The 19,583-nt window shown below is 41.9% G+C and overlaps 1 protein-coding gene across 2 annotated transcripts in view; it reads left to right on the forward strand.

Moving 5' to 3' along the window:
* Positions 1–19,583, forward strand: part of fbxo41 (F-box protein 41) — a 78,934-nt gene that overhangs the window by 49,529 nt on the left and 9,822 nt on the right. For both annotated transcript variants that reach the window (XM_049569198.1, XM_049569191.1), the window contains 5 exons: positions 7,316–7,389; positions 13,527–13,915; positions 18,314–18,552; positions 18,694–18,809; positions 19,336–19,488. In XM_049569198.1, the coding sequence (XP_049425155.1) occupies positions 7,316–7,389; positions 13,527–13,915; positions 18,314–18,552; positions 18,694–18,809; positions 19,336–19,488 (971 nt within the window). The remainder of the gene's footprint in view (positions 1–7,315; positions 7,390–13,526; positions 13,916–18,313; positions 18,553–18,693; positions 18,810–19,335; positions 19,489–19,583) is intronic.

A 19,583-nucleotide genomic window follows, 5' to 3' on the forward strand; every position in this document is an offset into this window, starting at 1 on the left:
GGCGTTGGTCTGTTTGTCTGTTTGTCTGCAAAATAACTCGACGAGTTTGGAACGGATTTTGATGAAATTTTCAGGAAGGGTTTAATGGGACAAGGAACAGATGATAAAATTTTGGTGGTGATCAGTTGAAGCGAAGTGGATAAAATAATAAAATCTCTCTGAGTTTCCGATTGCTATAGTTGTACATGGGATTTTATTTTTCTAAAACATTTAGGTTTTGTGTGACTTACCCTGACAAATGATCTTGGTTTCTTTTCTTTAGTCCATCAGATTTCCAATGTCGCAATTACACGTTGGCTTAATACACAACCTGGCCAAAAGAATGTAGACACCAAAACACGACACTCTTATATGCGATGTTAAATATCTCTTTGCAAAAACATGGGCATTAATACAATGCTCAAACAGCCTCCGCTCAAAGATTTTGACACCTTATGGCAGGAGTTTGCTCCCATTCAGTCACAAGACCTCAGTGAGGTTGGTGCCTTGATGTTGTTTGATGAGATCTGGCTTGTTGTTTCCGTTTCATCCCAAAGTTGTGGATAGGGTTGAAGTCAGTGCTCTGTGCAGGTCAGTCAAGTTACCCAAAATGTGGACTCCATCTCTTTATGGACCTGGTGTTGAGTATATGAACTCGGTTCACTTAAACACAATCCAGCCATCACTATTATGCTTTGTAGACTGGCCGTCATTAGGTTTTTGTAGACAGCTTCATTTGTATATCTTTGTAAACAAGGCCTTGATGGGTCAACTTTCCCCATGTATGTGTAATCTCCTGATGCAGACCTCCAGCAGCACCAAGCATTGTCTCACTAGTTAGCTTTTTTTTAACCAGGTATTTATTTTATCAGTATTTGCACTGAGCTGGGGAAAAAAGCCTTCTACTTTGCTCCCTAAACTCTGAGTTACCTGCACATTACATCATGATATTTTGGTCCCCTTAGAAAAATTTAAAAGCATGTTAAAAATCCAGGTAACTGAGAAATGCAACTGCTCTTTTCGAGCTGGTTTTAGTCTTTTCTGTGAGTGTTTGATGATTCTATTTTCCTGTCTGCTGTCTGTCTTTTTATTCCCATTCTTTTTCAGCTGTAGCTGGTGTGCTGTCTTGGCCAGTTCTGACCTTGAGAAAGAGATTTCTATATCAAGGGACTGTGTGGTTAAATACCAGTTAAATAAAAGAAAAAACTAAACTTTTTGTCCGCCAGCACAGACACAAAGAGTAGAGAGCAAATAGAGACACAGAAGTGCCCTTCTCTCTTAAAGCCAGACCAAACTCAGATCAAATGGTAAAGCTAGGTGCTGATCAAATAAGAACCAAGATTATAGCCCTTTTTAAACAGGAACTGTGCAAATTTGCAGGAAAGCCCAACGTGTAGCTCAGCGCGTGACGTAAACAGTGACGTGGGAGGAAAGCCGCGGCTGGTCAGTCCTTCAGCAATTCTCTCGTAAGTCGGCCTGTCCTTCACCGTTCCTGTTATTTGACAGTTAATGGCCTCTTTGTTTGCGAGGGCAAGGAGGGCACGAAATTCCTTGTCTCCCCAGTTGCTCATTTTTACAGTGTCTGTCAGGTTTGCGTTTCCCTCTTGCTACTGGCTGCTCATTCCTACTATCAGCTGTTTCCTGTTAATCCACCGCCAGTGGCTCGCACATGCAGCATCAACAACAGCTCCTCCCACAAGGCTTCAACAGCCTCTCCCATGGCGGAAGGCTGCCTCGTTCTGTTTAAACCAAAAAGTTTCCGCCAATATGACTACCCTACGAGGCAGAAAATTGGGCACCTCGGATCAACTCGCCAATCCGGCTCTGTGTGTCTAAACGCTCGCAGCTTGCCGCCAAAACGGCCCAACATTTGCAGAAAATCTGGCGGTGTAAAAGGGGCTTCTGTTTCTGCGTTGTCTATTTCTTGCAAATGTTTTCAGAAACATATTTTAGTGTACTGTTTAGCTGTAATTTGAGATCGGTTGCCACCAGCCGGCTGCCATATTGTTTCCTGATGAAAAAACAGCCAAGCTGGCATCATGCTGCCCACCAGCTGGAGCGTGTATTGTTGTGGTGTGGTGCAGTGCATTCTGGTAGTTGTAGGTTTTCTACATCTTGAGCAAAAGTGAATGACACAGACCCGTTTCTCTGATTTCTCTGGTCATGTAGAACCAATTTCAAAAGCATTCATGTCTTTCTACTGCATAGACTGGACAGTTTTATGAAGAGACCATCAACCCAGCAGTGAAATACGTCTTTAACTGGAACTAAGGTGCTGAACTCAAACCATAAAAACAACCGTGGACCAAAATTACATAAAAAATATGTGGACATGGGTGTCTACAGACTTTTTGCCATATAGTATATGTTTGTATCTACAGCATTTTCTGTTGTATGTGATGCTCATCTGCAACAGAATCATAAAGTGAAACTACAGTAGAGGCTCGAAGCCTGCCTGCTTTGCATTCAGCATGAATAGTCAAGCTCTGCAGCAGACAACATCCTGACCAGAGAGCGTACTGGCACAAAAAGCTTCCTCATGCTCCGGAAGCTGGAGATGGGCCCTTTGCCTCCAGGCTCTCCACAGCTTCCATTGTGGCATCCCCCCCTCCTCTTCTTTTGCCTTATTACACGATGATAACACTGTAAAAGCAGACAATTTCTGTCCTTAAAAATGTCACTTATTCAAATTATCATCCAACACCTCTCGAAAGAGGGGTGACCTGTTTCATTGCACAAATCCGCGTGCTGCCATGGAAACCAGCGCTTGCTCTTGCTCGAGGTTCCAGCGTGATTTTGAATCAGATGTAATGTGGTACAGATCTGCCTGAGAGGAACAAGCTCTTTCATTTTTGGCTCATTATTTGAGAGAATCTCAGTAAAAAAAAAAATCCCCTCCTCAGATCACTATTCTTGAGTGCAGAGATATTGTCGACATCACTTAATAAAGTCATGCAGTACAGTGAGTTATGTAAGTGATACCTCTTTGTTATGCTGTAATTAAACTGTTGCAAAGACATCTGAAATTGTTCAACGGCATATTTTTTGTGTTAGTCAAATACATTTGAAATGAATTTTTTTTGTTGACCTGTGATTGACCCGAAACACTGCCGCCTAAATTTAGACGTCCTCTCTTTAGATTTCAACATCAGTCAGTTTCACGTAGGACTGTGAATAATCGACATGACAAGTACAAGTGTGGAGTCACAGACTGGTTGGCACCTTGTTACACCGTCAAGGAAAGCCCGGAGATGTCACCCAAATGACCCCACACCCTCACAACCTCACTCTCCGTCTCTCTGTCACGACATCAGCAAGGTCGCCCTTATCTCCTAGGAGACAGGTTTAAGAGCCACAGAGGTATTTTAGGACTGGCAGCAAGAGAAGGGATGGATGGCTTGTTTCCTGCTGACTTTCTAGTTCAACTCAGACTGAATCTAATGCCTTTCTTCACAGGAAGTGCAAGGTGAATGTAACTTTAATTCAAGCGGAGTGTGTCATAAACTTTTGGCTTTTTAATGGAGGGATGAGAAGAGGGAAAAACTCGAGTTTAAAACCAAATTTCAGTCACCAGATTGGAGTTTTCCCCTCAGCTGAAGGCATTTTGTTCCATCCATTTCTAGGAGATTTGTCCCTGTTCTGCCTTCACTGCAGGCTAGCCAGGAATGAGAGCCACGGATGGTGTTCGCCTGTTTCCTCCATGGTCCATTTTCACTGGCACTAGGCCAGAAACAAGCTGTGTGAGTAGAAGCAGAGAAAAGGAAAGAGAGGGACAGAGGGAGGTACTGACAGTGTCTGTGTTTGTGCACATTTTCCCTCTGTGGCACGTCGCCAGTCTGGTACACTGAGTTCCACCTGGCACTACTTCACACGCGCGTAGATACACACACATGTACAAACACTACACACAGCATACTTCAATGCACGGGCAGCTTTGAGAGGTGTATGAAAGAGTGACTAGGAGGATTTCGCTCTCAGGCAAGTAGAGAAGGTAAGAGTCAAGCTGCACACCCACCATCAAATACACTTAAAGAATTCTCACGTGTTTTCACAGCTACAACCAAATATTTTAGGTTGCAGGAAAGATGCTAAAGGCGCAAGATATCTGGACTACTGCTGCCCAGATTGGCAGGAAGTTAGTCACTGATATTCATGATCCCCAGTGGATTATTACTAATGACTCTGGTGGCCTCTTGTAGCATCACTATTAGGCAAAAGCTTTCACTTGTATAAAGTACATGTGCCCCCTGAAAGTTGAAAGTTACAGTCATCAGTTGGAGTCCTCTCAGTCGACTGCCATTCTTTTATTCGAGCAGTCATTCTTTTGCTGTTGTTTTTTTGTCGGTCTGTGTACTTTTGTGGACGTTTCAGTCCACAGTTGTAGCAGCAGAGTGAGCGCTCCTCACTTTCACATTGAACTCCAATTAAGGCAGCCGCAAACCCAGACCCAGGGTGAGCCTGAGTGAGATGGAGACAACTGCCCAGAGGAAGAGAGGCTTTGCTCTGAGATAACTTTACCTCTTTTGTTTTATCTCTGGTGTCGGCAAAAAATGTTGTTGCTAACAATCTTTTGTTAGCGTAGTTAGCACGCATTAGCATGGAGGGCTAATTAAGCATGTTTACTATATTATGTGAACAGCGCTGTCACCCTTAATGTTCAGGCTCAAACTTTATATGGCAAAAATGGACCATACAGTTAGTATTAAACAGCCAAATTTGATTTGGTTGACATAATTCTGAGTTGGGTACAGAACTTTTATTGAGCATATTCTTACTCCACAGAGGGTGAACCCTTTTACTTTTGAGACCTTCCACAGCCCTTTCTGTACTGCCACCCTCAAGACAAATCATCAGTTTTGGACACAAGATATTTATGTACACTGACAGGATTTAAATGAAATTTATTCTGGCTATTCATGGCCACAGATTATGATTTATATTGATATCAGTCCTGCACCAGATCAAAATGTCACTGTTGAACAACATTGTAGTTTATGGCATGTTAAAAAACAGTCACTGAACTAATACGAAATGTTCTTTCTTGTAGTATCAAGAGTTTTATTGTTTTAATACAAAAAATATACAGTGAAATGGAGGTGACATTTTCTCAGTACATTAAAGCTGTAGTAACATCTATAAGAATAACTGTCACTATATCCACACAGTAAAATGTGGTTATGTGGATCATCAAAATCATGTTCCTCTGCCTCCTCTTAGTTCTTCTAAAGGCATTTGCAAGAATCCACTACATGTGAGTGAACAACCTATCAGAGCTGAGGATTCTGTAATGCAGCTGTCAATCATGTGAATCACTGCTCGTAAACTGTTGTTAAACTAGGCATCACTGATCAAGTATGAATCTTGATTCATACTTGATCAGTGATGCCTAGTATGTTACTGCCTATTTCTCACCATAAAATGTTTTCAGAAACATATTTTAGTGTACTGTTTAGCTGTAAAATGAGAAAATTTGTGACACGGCCACCATGTTGGAACCAGTCGAGCCTAAACGAAACACTGCCTATCGGCCGGAGCAAACATTCTCATTTTACAGCTAAACAGTACACTAAAATATGCTTCTGAAAACATTTGAGGTGAGAAAGGCAATGCAGTGACAGAATCTTGATTCATATTTGATCAGCGCAGCTTAGTTTGACGGTTTTACCAGAGTTTACCGGCCGTGATTGACATGATTGGCAGCTGTGTTTTCCAGCAGCCACAGTTTGATTCTAGCGAATGCCATTAGAAGCACTACCAGGAGGAACAGACTATCTGTCTCATGTACTGCTGCAGGGAAATAGTGACGGTTTCAGCAAATATGACAAATTTATTTTCATTAACGTTACTAACTACAGCTTTAACGCTCCCACTTTTATTTTGTGCCACCCTCAGGGGGAAAATGATCACATTAATCCTCACAAGCTTCATCTTGCTCAACTTGTCATATGGGACTGATCATCTTTTATTCTTATTGTGTTGGGAAGGAATTTCTCCATTGATGTCCTTGATTTATGCCTGATGCTGTCACCAGTCATAATGTACATGTGAGATCAAACCACACAGAAACACTTTAATTTGAAGATCGCTTGAGTTGTTCATTTCAGTTTGGATTATTTGACGAACATATGAGCCGTCACAGCTTTTTGGGAAACACACACAGAGAAGCCTCCCATGACAGCAGCAATATAGGTTACCTTTTGATTTACTGTTATTGTCTTTTCAGTGGGAATTTATTAAGCAGCCCTCTGTACCCATTTAAATTTTTATAGCCGCACTAACTGCTTTTAAATTATATGATGCATGGCTCGTGCTTTAGTCTTGAGTATACTGTTTTCATAATGTTTTAGGGGATGTATGTGTTCACAATCACAACTAGAAAAGTGCCTCAGTAGAGTGCAGATCTCTGCCAGGCGACTGTCCGAGTTGACCTTGGCCACTCCTGGCAATTCTAATAATTTCAGCAGACATGCTGCAGCACGTTTCAGAAGCGTCCCAGAAGCTAATGAAAACACACACCTCGACTATTTTCAACAAAGCCGCATCGCGTTGCACAGAGCAGATCAAGTTTTCCTGCTAACAGGCACTGTATATTAAATATAAATAAAATGTAATTATGAGGATGAATGTATTTTTAATGACTAAAACACAGCCAGAAACCTCTGATCCATAACAAAGCAGGAAATAACAATAAACACAACTAAAACAGACAAAACAGGAAACCATTTAACCACATAGACTGCTTATTTACTCATGGTAGAAGCACAAAAATGTCAAGGAAATATGACTCCTGTTGTGGTATGACACCGTTTAGCAGATGCAACAAAGCCGGGTCGCAGCTGCGCCTGTTGGAATTGTCCCTTCCAGCTTCCAAGATGGCAGCAGAGATAATTAAAACAGAGACTAATTCATCTCCTATTGTTCCTAACTTTAGTAGATTATGGGTGTGGAATTAATCTGCAGATGCTCCTGTTCAAAATAAGACCAAACTTTTCCATTTTTGAGCCACAACGAAGGCCTGGAAACTTGGAAAACATGTGGCCCCTACCACCCAGTTGAGAGGAGTGAGGAGTCAGCAGTCAGTGACGATGTAAAACGTCAATAATAGACTAAAAATGCATCATCTCCTTCAGGTTTATATTGAACATAGATCATTTCTGAAAGTCTCATGCAGATCGTTGAACAAATTAAAGGTACAGCCAGAGTATTAAGTAATACCGAAACCTCACACAACCAAATAACATTTTAGCCCAGAAGATGCTTATAGAAGCAGAAGTTTAGGGAGACTAAGTAGTTGTACGACTAACACTTTTCTTTCTGCATGTTTGTGTCTCTCCAGAGAAACTCCAGCCTCTCTGGGAGCACAAGAGGCATGTACCAAGTGTCAGACCGACGTTCGTCCCCCAGCACAGGGTAAGTCAGCAGCACACTTCTCACACTCCACTTTTACACATGATTTCACACCTCTGAAATATACTGCGATCAGACCACCACCACGTAGACCCTCACTTACTGGTACACTTACCCACCCAGAAGTAAAGAGAGGATGAGCTCATAACTACCACTGTGCATGTGCTTTAGTTAGGAATAATTTTGTTTCTCAGGAAGGCGTTCTGTCTGTCTGTCCGTCTGTCTGTCTGTTTATTTATTTGGAAAGAAGGCCGGTTCTCTGTTTTTTTGTTTTGTATTTTTTTTTGGTCCAGCTGGAGATTTTGTGGCTCTTGGCTCACAATTGCGTTTGGTGCACCTCCTCTTTATTACTTTGTGAGAGCTGATGTTGCTGAAACACAGTTTGTCAGTTGTGTGGAAATATAACAGAACCCCTGGAGCCGCAGAGCTTTTAACCACCATCTACTGTGCTCACTGCCTCTGGCCTTTGGGGTACAACTTGTCAGTCCTGTGTATAGATGTTTGCAAGCACGGCAGCTGTGGTTAGAGTAAGTCAGAAAAACAATGAAAACAGTGGAAGTACTTTCAAGTGGTTACAGCCTGTTTAACTTTATATTATATCATTTTGTCTTTCACATATCCGTTGAAATTAAAAATAAAACATTATACTGTACATAAAATACAAGATTAGGTTTCTGTAACAGTCATACACCAGTGAGTATACTTGAAAGGCAGGTTCACACTATAGTTTTTTATGCTAAAATCATAACTAGATTTGTAGATGAATCTATATTTGGATTGACAGAAAAATAGTCGCCAACTATTTTCAGATCTTATTGATGATAGTTGCTTAAGTTATTGATCCAGAAAGAAGCCAGATATTGCTGGTTCCAGCCTCTCAAATTTAAGAATTTGTTTTTTTATCGTTGTAAATTGACTTATTTTTGGTTATAGAGTGGACAAAACAAACAAACTGAAGGTGTTGCCTTGGGCTCTGAGGACTTGTGATGGGCATTTTGTGATAATTTTAGATTCATTGACGTGAAAATAATTGTTAGTTGTAGCCCTGTGATACTTACACCATAACAGATTTACTGCATGCAGTTTGTTTAATACTGAAAATGAAGTGTATCATCCTCTTGCTTGTTGTTTCACACTCAGACATTGACATTAAGATATTGTAGTTTTGTATAGAAGCATATACTGTGTAAAATAATGGATGTAGCTACCGTGTTGTCATCCACTGGTTCATGGACTCAAGTTTGGCATTTAGACAGTCACCATCTTGAATTTTCTGGAGCCAGAGGTGACTGTATATCGATGAGAGGGTGGAGCTGTGGAGAAGTGAGGAGTGGACTCCACAGCATAACACTCAAGCTTCCCCACCCTTAAATATGTGTAACTTTAATCCTTAATAAAAAGTAAATGGGTGAGTTATTTAAAAGTTCACCCCCATACAGTCATGAAGTGGTGAATTAGCTATAGAGACTAAAACTGTTTTTTGTACCAAGCTGTGAACATGTTTATTTCTGCTATAAAGTTGGGCATTTTAATATGGAGATTCAGTGGGGATCGACTCGCTTCCGGCACAAGGAACTGCAGTTTTGGCACTTCCACGTTGCCTTCATTTTTCAGCTCAGTAGGTTTCCGCTCATATTGAACACTCTGACATGGAGTAGATCCCATTTTTAGTCGGACTCTCATGCAGCAGAGCAGTGGGGTGCAGGTTGGACGTCTCTCTGCATGAGGTGTGACTGAAGTATTTCTGTGTTCCTGCTGGAGATTTCAGACACATAGCTGCGCCATAGCACTCTGACTAACACAACTGTCATTCCCGGTTGGTACGTGAATGTGTTTCCTAACGTGACGTCACGCAGAACCTGTCTGGCCTTCCCCATTGAATCATTGATGGCGCGACGCACACACGGTGGCACAATAACAACTCCCGAAGCCTTCTGTCTTTTGGTTATTAATAGGTCTTCATCAGGAATGAAGGTCAGAATCTCAAGTGTGCAATGGTTTTAGTGATTTATTGATACTGACCTCACCAGATGATCATGCAGTCATGAGTCTGTGTGTGTCAACACCAAAGTTTGCTCTTTTTTTACAGTTTGTGTTTCTTTACTGACCCAAACTTTTTTATATTATCCATCCATCCGTCCATCCATCTGTCCATTTTCATCCACTTATTTGGGGCTATGTTGTGGGGGCAACAGGCATTTCCAGACGTCCCTTCCCTTAGCAACATATACCAGCTCCACCACCACCTTCAAACTTCACTCCCTCTTCACTAACCCAACGCCTGCATCACTGCTGATGCTGCTCAAAACAGCCTGTCCATGTCAGGATCCATTTTACCCTCACTCGTGAACAAGACCCCTAGATACTTAAATTGTTTCACTTTTGAGAAGTTCACTCCCAACGTCAGAGTGGGTGATCCATTGTTTGATGGCAGAGAGCCATGGACCCCTGAGACTAATTTCTGTATTATATATTTCATACACACTCACTCGCCACTTTATTAGGTACACCTTGCTTGTACCGGGTTTGACCCCCTTTTGCCTTCAGAACTGCTTGAGTTCTTTGTGGCATAGATTCAACAAGGTGCTGGAAACATTCCTCAGAGATTTTGGTCCATATTGACATGATAGCATCACACAGTTCCTGCAGATTTGTCAGCAGCAATACTCAGGTAGGCTGTGGTGTTTAAACGATGCTAAGTTGGTACTAAGGGGCTCAAAGTGTGCCAAGAAAATCTCCCCCACACCCTTACACCACCAGCAGCCTGAACCGTTGATACAAGGCAGGATGGAGCCATGCTTTCATGTTGTTTACACCAAATTCTGACCCTACCATCCGAATGTTGCAGCAGAAATCCAGACTCATCAGACCAGGCAACGTTTTTCCAATCTTCTGTCGTCATATTTTGGTGAGCCTGTGTGAACTGTAGCCTCAGTTTCTTGCTCTTAGCTGACAGGAGTGGCACCTGGTGTGGTCTTCTGCTGCTGTAGCCCATCTGCTTCAAGGTTTGACATGTACATCTTGGTTGTAATGAGTGGGTATTTCAGTCACTGTTGCCTTTCTATCATCTTGTACCAGACCTCTGGCATCAACAAGGTGTTTTCGCCCAGAGAACTGGCACTCACTGTCTCTTTTTCGGACCATCCTTTGTAAACCCTAGAGATGGTTGTGTGTGAAAATCCCAGTAGATCAGCAGTTTCTGAAATACTCAGACCAGCCCATCTGGCACCAGCAACCATGCCACATTCAAAGTCACTTAAATCACCTTCTTTTCCCCATTCTAATGCTCAGTTTGAACTTCAGCAGGTTGTCTTGATCATGTCTACATGTCTAAATGTATCGAGTTGATGCCCCGTGAGTGACTGATGAGCTACTTGTGTTAACACGCAGGTGAACAGGTGTACCTAATAAAGTGGCTAATGAGTGTATAGTAATTATAGTAATAGAAACAGTTTTAATATGTGTGGATCTCATTAAAATATATGATAGGATTTCCCTCTTAAAATGTCTAAATCAGTTTTTTTTAGGCTCATGTGCTTCATTCAAGGCAGCAGAGTTTTGTCTCAAAGCTTCTAATTTAAATGTAATTCATCTCCATCAGAATCAGGACATTAAATTTTACTATTTATTTAAGTGTAAAGCTTATTTTGATTTACACATTAAACAAGGGGTGACACAGGGGAAGTTTATTTCTTCCACTGATTATTGAGTTGTTTTTTAAGTTACTCTGATACTCCTTTGCATTCTGGATACACACTTTGAAATCATTAATTAGCAACTGCTAATCACCAGCTTCCCGTGATTGGGATCAATCCAGATCATTACATCATGCTTTTGATTCAATGTTGACAAAACATTCAGACAGTTTTCATCAGGTTACCGCTTCACAACAAGCTCATTAGACTGTAATGAATCACAGTTTTGTCATTGACCCAGTTCCGATTGTTAAAACCATAAACATACTGCTGTGTTTTGCTTTTACATAATCTAAATTTGTACTTGTGGCATGACATGCATCTCATCTTCTGTGCCTCCTTTTCCCCTGTAAGTGCTGATAAGTGCTACCTGCGGTATCATCTGCGATTCTCTTTCATTTTTATTCCTAAAATGATGCATGCAGAAGCTTCTTATTATGCTGAGAGAAAAAGGAGGGAGCACTGAGACGACAGAAATGAAGCAAAGAAAGAAAAATGGCCTACTTTTCGAGAGGCTGATATTTGTAACTGCTCATTACTTGTATTCGGAGGTTATTTTAAGTACTGTAGCAGCAGTACTTACGTGCAAGAGCTGCCCTCGTTCTACTATAAATCCCCTGAAATACAGCTGTTCCTTTTCAGTCATGCTCTATCTACTTGTGGTTCATTTTGGTTTCAGAAGTGCATCAGTCAAATGAAATACCAATACTGTTGTTTTCCTAAGTGGACCCTTTAAGAATGTTACTGTGCCGAGGGGAGTGAAGTATCAGAAATGAACAGGTCACCAAAGGATTTAGAGCAGGTCTATTGCCTGCCTTTTTGATATTTGTGATTTGTTTGCTTTTTCTAAAATAAAATTTGTCCTAATAGACCTCTTTTCAAACACCAACCTTTTGGCTTTATTATGATATTTGATCATAAAAAGCAGAGCTGATTGTGCATTGTGAATGGATTAAAGGAATGCTTCAACATTTTGTGAGACACACATATTTGTTTTTTTGCCAACAGTAAGTTGTGGACAAGAATTTCTGAGCGCCAAGTGTTTAAAAATGTTCAACTCTTGGTTCAACTTTCGTCACTGTCACTCCACCTCCTCAGTAACAGTGGAGGAAGGACATGTACCACTAAGACAGCCCGTCACATCTCACATGTACAAGTGCTGAACAACAACAATTGAGGAAAAATCCGTTGATACACTGCATATATGTTGTGTTTCATCTCATGAACCCACACAGGCCGGTGGGTCCATCCTCTCTCCCTGCACGCTTCACCCTTCTCCTCATTCAAAGCAAATACTCAGCTTGTGCCAACATGTTTACTTCTGCGAACGTTCCATATCATGGCAACCACACGCAAATCATCTCAGCAACAATACGGCCTTAGAAGTCATTAGATAGACATAAACTTGAACTTGTGAGGTCTTAACTACTATATACATTTTATCTAATATCATTTATACATCTTTTAATTTCTTTTTGTGAAGATGAGTGAAGCCTTTCTATGTAAAAGTCCACATTTCTACTGTTACAAATCTTAAATAACTATAATACTATCATTTTATTTCATCCTTACATTTACCTGTTGGCAAAATGTAGATTGACTTAACTCACTCTAATAACCATATTCCTATACGACACCTACCTCTGCACAAGACCATATATACACTACTTGCCTGCAATGTTTACCTGCGATGCTTAGATTAGTAAGACATGACTTGTCTGAAAATCTGTCATAAATTTGGTTAAAAGGTGATCTGAAAGGGTCTTAAAAAGTATTCAACTTAACTGTCTGATAACCTGAAAAACATTGCACCTCCAAATCGCTCTCAAACGCTTCCAGCTGGGGGTTTTCTAAGGAGTGCTTGCCATTTTTAGCCAGAAAAAATGCTTTGGTGGACACAGAGCCTGAGAGACTTCCATGTTTTAGGTTCTACAACATAAAATATGTCAGTGAAAACCACACTCTTGAATTCTGAAGCTTCTCAGTGTCTTAAAAAAGGTGGTTGCTAACAAGTGGTTAAATGAGACTGAACATCATCACACAAAACTCTGCTTTGCAGCCTCATTCTGGTGGCTATGTGAAGTTATGTGACAGTGTTGTATTTCATTTATAGTCTAATGTTAACTTTTACTCCTGGCGATTGCATTTACGCTTCAAAAGTCATGAAAGTGATGTTTATTTGTGGAGATTGTCTTGCTGTACAAAGAATTATAAACTTTTTTTTAAATTTTCTACAGCAATTCAAAATCCAGTGGAAAAAGCGCATTGACTTTCTATCGAGGGAACCAGGGCGACGCTAACTTCTGGACTTGTTGATTCTTGTTATTGTGATTATTCAGAATACAGTATGGGGTGTTACTGGATGTGGGATGGACAATCTGTGTGTTTAATTATCCTCATAATTCAATCATTATTAATAGTTCATTTCCTTCTCTTTGGCTGCAGAGCATCAGGGCGGATCAAGTCCGTCTCACAGGGCTCTGGAGGTTACGACAGTGACAGCGTGGAGATGCACCCGATGGAGGACTGTCCTGAGGCTCAGTACTATCACATGCAGTGCCGGCTGGGTGAGGGGGGATACGAGCGCTCCCCTGGATGCGGCGGCGGCGGGTCGAGGAATTGGGGTCTTCGTAAACAGGCTATCCAGAACTGGCAGCGGCGACCTTACAGGAACAGCACTGAAGGTGAGGAAGGAGACGTGTCAGACGTGGGCTCCCGGACAACTGAGTCTGAGGTGGAGATGTGGGAACAAGAGAGGAGAGCTGTGGCTGAAGTCCAGCAGTCTGCCCCTCCCTATCCTCACCACAGCCGGGCAGGATATCGCCCTAACACAGGTAACAGCTCTCTGGGAAGTTCTTCAGACCTGTTATTCTTAGAAAGGTGCACACAGTCACACACTCTCTCCAATCTAACATCCGCACACATGGGAGCCAGGATTCACAGAATAAAGGCCTTTAAAATGACTCCCATAGGAGCAGTCACTGATGTGGATCTAGGTCAGGTGGAGTTGCAGTCGCTGTAATGCTGCTGGAGCTGTGTCACTGACCAAAGCTCGTTCTACAAACTGACTGTGGATTAGCCATGAGCATATATGGTAAACATGGAGGAAAGGGGCCTCGTACTGCTGCAGTGTGTGGACACAACAATGTAAACACTCGATGAAAAATGACTTAAACACTGCCACAAATGTTCTTGGGAGGTTTTTCTTATCTAAATCATGAGCCAAAGGATAGAGAGTGCAGTATGCTTTACAGCCTTATGATGTTGGTCTTTATAAATGAACTTAAAATGCCACTTAGCGGCATTTCAGTCATTTCTGTATTTTTGTGATTCTTAAATTATCATGACACAGATCACCAAATTGATATTGCATGTCTACAAATTGCAGATGCAACAGTCAATAATCTGAAAAAAAGTTAAAGGGATAGTGCACCCAAAAATGAAAATTCAGCCATTATCTACTCACCTATATGCCGATGGAGGCCCTGGTGAAGTTTTAGAGTCCTCACATCCCTTGCGGAGATCGACGGGGGGAACGGGCAGCACACCTAACGCGGAGCACAGAAAAACAGTCAGAGCTACAGGCTACAGTGAGGCTAAAAACAGAGTTCATATGACGTTTTTCGAAACAACTTTTTATGTCGCGGCTGCAGCACACTCGGATCACTACGGATGAGCAGTATGGAGATACTTTGTGGATTCAGTTTTGTGTTATTGGACATTAGTCTGGGGCGCCGTCTGCCATTAGGTGTGCTATCCGCTCCGCCCGCCGATCTCCGCAAGGGATGTGAGCACTCTAAAACTTCACCAGGGCCTCCATTGGCATATGGGTCTCAGTCGCTCCTAAACAAATAATAGAGAAATGCCTGGCTGCTCCTGAGTCGGGAAGACAGTAATTGATCCCAATTCAAAATTTATTTTGGTGTTACTAGTACTGTAACTGTAATTTAGTGTTAAATTATTGTAGCTATGTGGATTTGTTAACAGTGTTTTGTATTTAATAATATTAAAATATTAAAGTATACTTAAACTGTTAAAAGTTAATACTATATATCACACCAGCAGCAACAGCACTGTGGTGTGGCACAGAGAAAGTCTTCCTGATTGACTCACACCCACACAGTCTGTGGTGTGGTGAAATCAAGCGCAGCGTATTGACAGATGGCAGTTCAGCGTACCAAGGTGCCACCAAAACTTTCAGGAGTATGGGCTATGCTACACGCCACTCTATTCATATGATGGTATTCAGTGAAGTACTCTATTGGTATTGGCATCACTTTAAGGGTACTGGTATTGCTACTGGTATGGTAAGTTTTTAACACTGTCAAGTCGTAGCTCAGGGTGCATAAATCCTGCTAATTGACATGCAACCGAATATGATCCATCTTGGTTTCTGAGCTTACAGCGTGATTTTACCAGCCCAAGTCCTTTTTCCACAAGTTGTTTACACTATTTTGTTTACCACCAGCATGTCTGTTATAGACGATGAGTAAACCAAGTCATACATTGCTGTTGTTGATACACTTTCTTTGTGTGTCTTTGGTAGAACATATTTGTATTTGCCAGAATGCTGTTCCTCCTCTCATACTAAGCTTTGCCTCTTCGAGCGAGCCAAGTCAGACTGCCAATCATGCCCGCACATTTCTTCAGATCCACCACAGATTGGGCATCTCTCTGTTAACTTCCTGCGCTGCCAGAATCCTTAAACTCACTGCAGCTGCCCTCCATTTTTCTTCACCTGCTGTCGGGTTTCTTCTAAATACCAGGTGGATTGAGGCAGTCTGGGAAACTGGGCCACGGCCCCGTGACAAATTGGTACGAACTGCCCTGTGAACTCAAAGGTTTTTCTCACGTAACACTCTACATGTTATTGGCATTCCTCGGCCCTGACGTAGATCTCCTTACTGGGAGAGTCCCTGCCAGGTTTTATCAGATGGTATGTATCTACAAGCACAGTTTTTTCTCAGCATGTAACACACAGCTCGGCTTTTTTAGTACATTTGGCAGTTTTGAGCGTAGGTGGTGTGTGTGTGTGAGAGAGAGAAAGAAAGAGAGAAAGAGGAAGAGAGAGCGAGAGTGTAAGTAATGGTTCATAGCCCTGATGGTTTCGAGCAGACGCCTTCCAAGGCCAAAGATGAAATGAGTCATCTAGGAGCAATCTGGCTGGGAGGAATAAGACGAGCTTGGATTGGACACACGGTATCAGCCAATAGATAGCAATAGAGAGAATGAAAAGATGGAAGGAGGAAAAAAAAAAATTATGTAATCTCATTTGGTGTCTCGTTGAAGGTTGGCGCCACCATGTGACAGCATATCTCTTAAACATTGTTTATGTGGCACTTACTCGTAATAGTTCTTTAGAAAATTGGTCCACAAGAGCATCTCTCTATAGAGGTAAATTAATTTCATCTCTTTTTAAATGTAAGAATTTCCCAACTTGGGATCAATCAAGTGCATCTATCTATCTATCTATCTATCTATCTATCTATCTATCTATAACTAGCTGTGGAAAGCGCCAACAAGTCCCTGAGAACATTGGACAGCATGCAGGCTGATAAATAGAAAGCAGCAGAGAGAAGTAATCTGAGGTCAGGCCATGAAGTGCTAACAGTAATGAATTCTAAAACATTCTGGCATCCAGCGTTGAGTTATTTAAAGAGAAGTATGCAGTATGTTCTCTTTTAGTTTCATCAAGAGTCTGAGGAGCTGCTGCATTCTGCACAATTTAGAGCCTGCAAATAGTTTTCGGATTTATTCCATTGAATTGACTGTTGCAGGAGTCCAAAGGTGATGAAATGAAAGCGTGTGTGATGGATCTGGCATCTGGAAAACTCAGAATTTAAGTGATGTTTCTGAGATGGTCGAGACGAGATTGGATGACTTTGCTAACGCGAAATTCATGATTGAGGAAGGACGGTATTCTGAAATTGTAAGTCCTTGGAAACTTTAAAGTCCAAATTCATTGGAGCGGTCTAATGATCCAAAATACTTGCTTTGCTTTACATTGGACAGAACTCCCTCACATTATGTTAAAGGGGTTGAAAGACTCAGTGGTACGGTGGTGCTGTGGTCAGAATTGTCGTCTCACAGCAAGAGAGAGTTTACTTGTTGTCCCCATATCAACGTGGGTTTTCTCCGGGTACTCCGGCTTCCTCCCACAGTCCAAAGACATGCAGGTTAACTGGTGACTCTAAATTGTCCGTAGGTGTGAATGTGAGCGTGAATGGTTGTCTGTCTCTATGTGTCAGCCCTGTGATAGTCTGGCGACCTGTCCAGGGTGTACCCTGCCTCTCGCCCGATGTCAGCTGGGATAGGCTCCAGCCCCCCCGCGACCCTCAAGAGGATGAAGCGGTTAGAAGATGAATGAATGAATGAATGAACCCCGCAGCCCCCAACAGTTTAGCGGTTATGGAAAATAAATGAATGAATGAATGGTTGAAAGACTGTTGCTGTGTCTACGCTTACATGTTGTACAGTGAATAAACTATGTACTTACTTGGACAGTGTGCGAATTTTAACAGGGTACTGTTGTCTTGAATCAAACACGGCCATTGTGCACTTACCAGAAATGATGATTGCAGCTTTTCTTCTTCTACTCTGCAAATTGCAACCATGCGTTTATCGTCAATAATGACAAACTAATGGTGCTCGCCAATATATTTGCTTGCTATATCTGCTTGTTTGCTCGCTAACTTTTTCTGTATTTATTTATTTGCTTATTTATTGTGTTACAAATTAATGCAATGAATGTCTGTGGCTGATACTGCCTGGCTCAGTCACCAGCTAAACTACCAAGTCAATGATAGTTGCCACGTTCTGCAAATATTTCCAACTTGTTAAGCATCTCATCACAAACCGAACACTTAAATCTTCCACAGTGAAGGTGATAACATGCATAAACACTAAATGTAACGTATGGTCAAAGATCATATAGCTTACGCCACATGATGTCAGTGTCTGATGATAAAATGTGCTGTTGTTGGTGAGCTAGCAAGCTTACTTTAGCAGTTATGGTATTGTTTGTGGTACCAAAATTAGTATAGAATTTACCCAGTAAATAAACTGATGGCTTATACCTGATAACAGGGCAGTGGTAGTGAAAGGTACTTGGTGTTCACAGTTGACATTTCACATGTTTTTAAATGTGTTTGTGGCCCTGCCCCTTTGTGTCCAGCGTTCTGTGCTCAAAATAGCAAGTATAAGTACAGAAGTATCCGATTTTCTCCCCACAGGTCGATCTGATGGGGTCTACAACAAGCCATGCCGCCACGAAAAGAGCCCATCCAAATCCAACGAGGTGATCAGTCCAGAGATCCTGAAGATGCGCGCGGCTCTCTTCTGTATCTTCACCTACCTGGATACTAAAACCCTGCTGAGAACTGCTGAGGTCTGCCGTGACTGGAAGTTTGTGGCTCGTCACCCAGCTGTGTGGACCAGAGTGCTGCTGGAGAACGCCCGCATTTCTTCCAAGGTGCATAGCGAACATTTAGACACCATATGCACTTTAAAAGCCAGTGGCATTATCAGAGCTGTAGCATGTTGCGCATTTAGCTATATCATCTTTTCTGTGTGCCTTGAAGATTTATGACAGATCTCCATGTCTCTCTGTTAGTTCCTGAGCACATTGTCTCAGTGGTGCACTCAGACGCACTCACTCATCCTGCAAAACCTCAAACCAAGACAGCGGGGCAAGAAGGAAACCAAGGAGGAATACCTTAAAAGCACACGGTGAGACAGATATACAGCTGCACAATACATCTGCACACAGTTAACTAAAAAAAATACCTATTCTTTTATTTACTGCACTGTGTTTTATTCTGGCTTTGAATAGCACATTGCTTTACAAACTATTGAACGTGGTGAGGTTCTAAATGACTCTTCAGTAATTGGTGAGAGGAGGACAACAGCAGGAACATGAGTAATTGAATGCTGATGCTTTTGCGCTGTTTGAGTAAGATCAGCATGTAAATTATCAGTCGCCCTTTCCCGAAAGAAGAAAAGTCAGAGATTTATGTGAAAGGAAAAAGTGAAGTTGTTTGCGTCTAAATGTTCTGTGTAAACGAGACAGCTCGAATCTGCTCTAACAATGCATAGACGCGCTGCTTCCTGCATATATCGCTGCAGACACCGGAGGAACATTTTGTTATGTGTTATAACTGGAAGAAGTGCTGTTTTGAAGGACAGGACAATTACTTCCTCTGCTCTGTCTCTGTCTGTCTTTTTCTGTTGACCTTCCCTTACCTTTCCATCTAAGTGGCTGTCTGGAGGAAGGTCTGGAGGCGTTGTTAAAGGCCACAGGAAGTAACCTGCTGATACTGAAGATTTCACACTGCCCCAACCTGCTGACCGATCGCTCCCTCTGGCTGGCCAGCTGCTACTGCAGAGCTCTGCAGGCTGTAACCTACAGGTAGACCAGTTCACAGAGGTCCCATCTCTATCTGCACACATATTACAGTTTCACCCCGGTGACTTTGCTTTCATGTGTCCGTAAGACTGCAATCA

Source organism: Epinephelus fuscoguttatus, linkage group LG3, assembly GCF_011397635.1.
Source record: "Epinephelus fuscoguttatus linkage group LG3, E.fuscoguttatus.final_Chr_v1".
Taxonomy (NCBI): Eukaryota; Metazoa; Chordata; class Actinopteri; order Perciformes; family Serranidae; genus Epinephelus; species Epinephelus fuscoguttatus.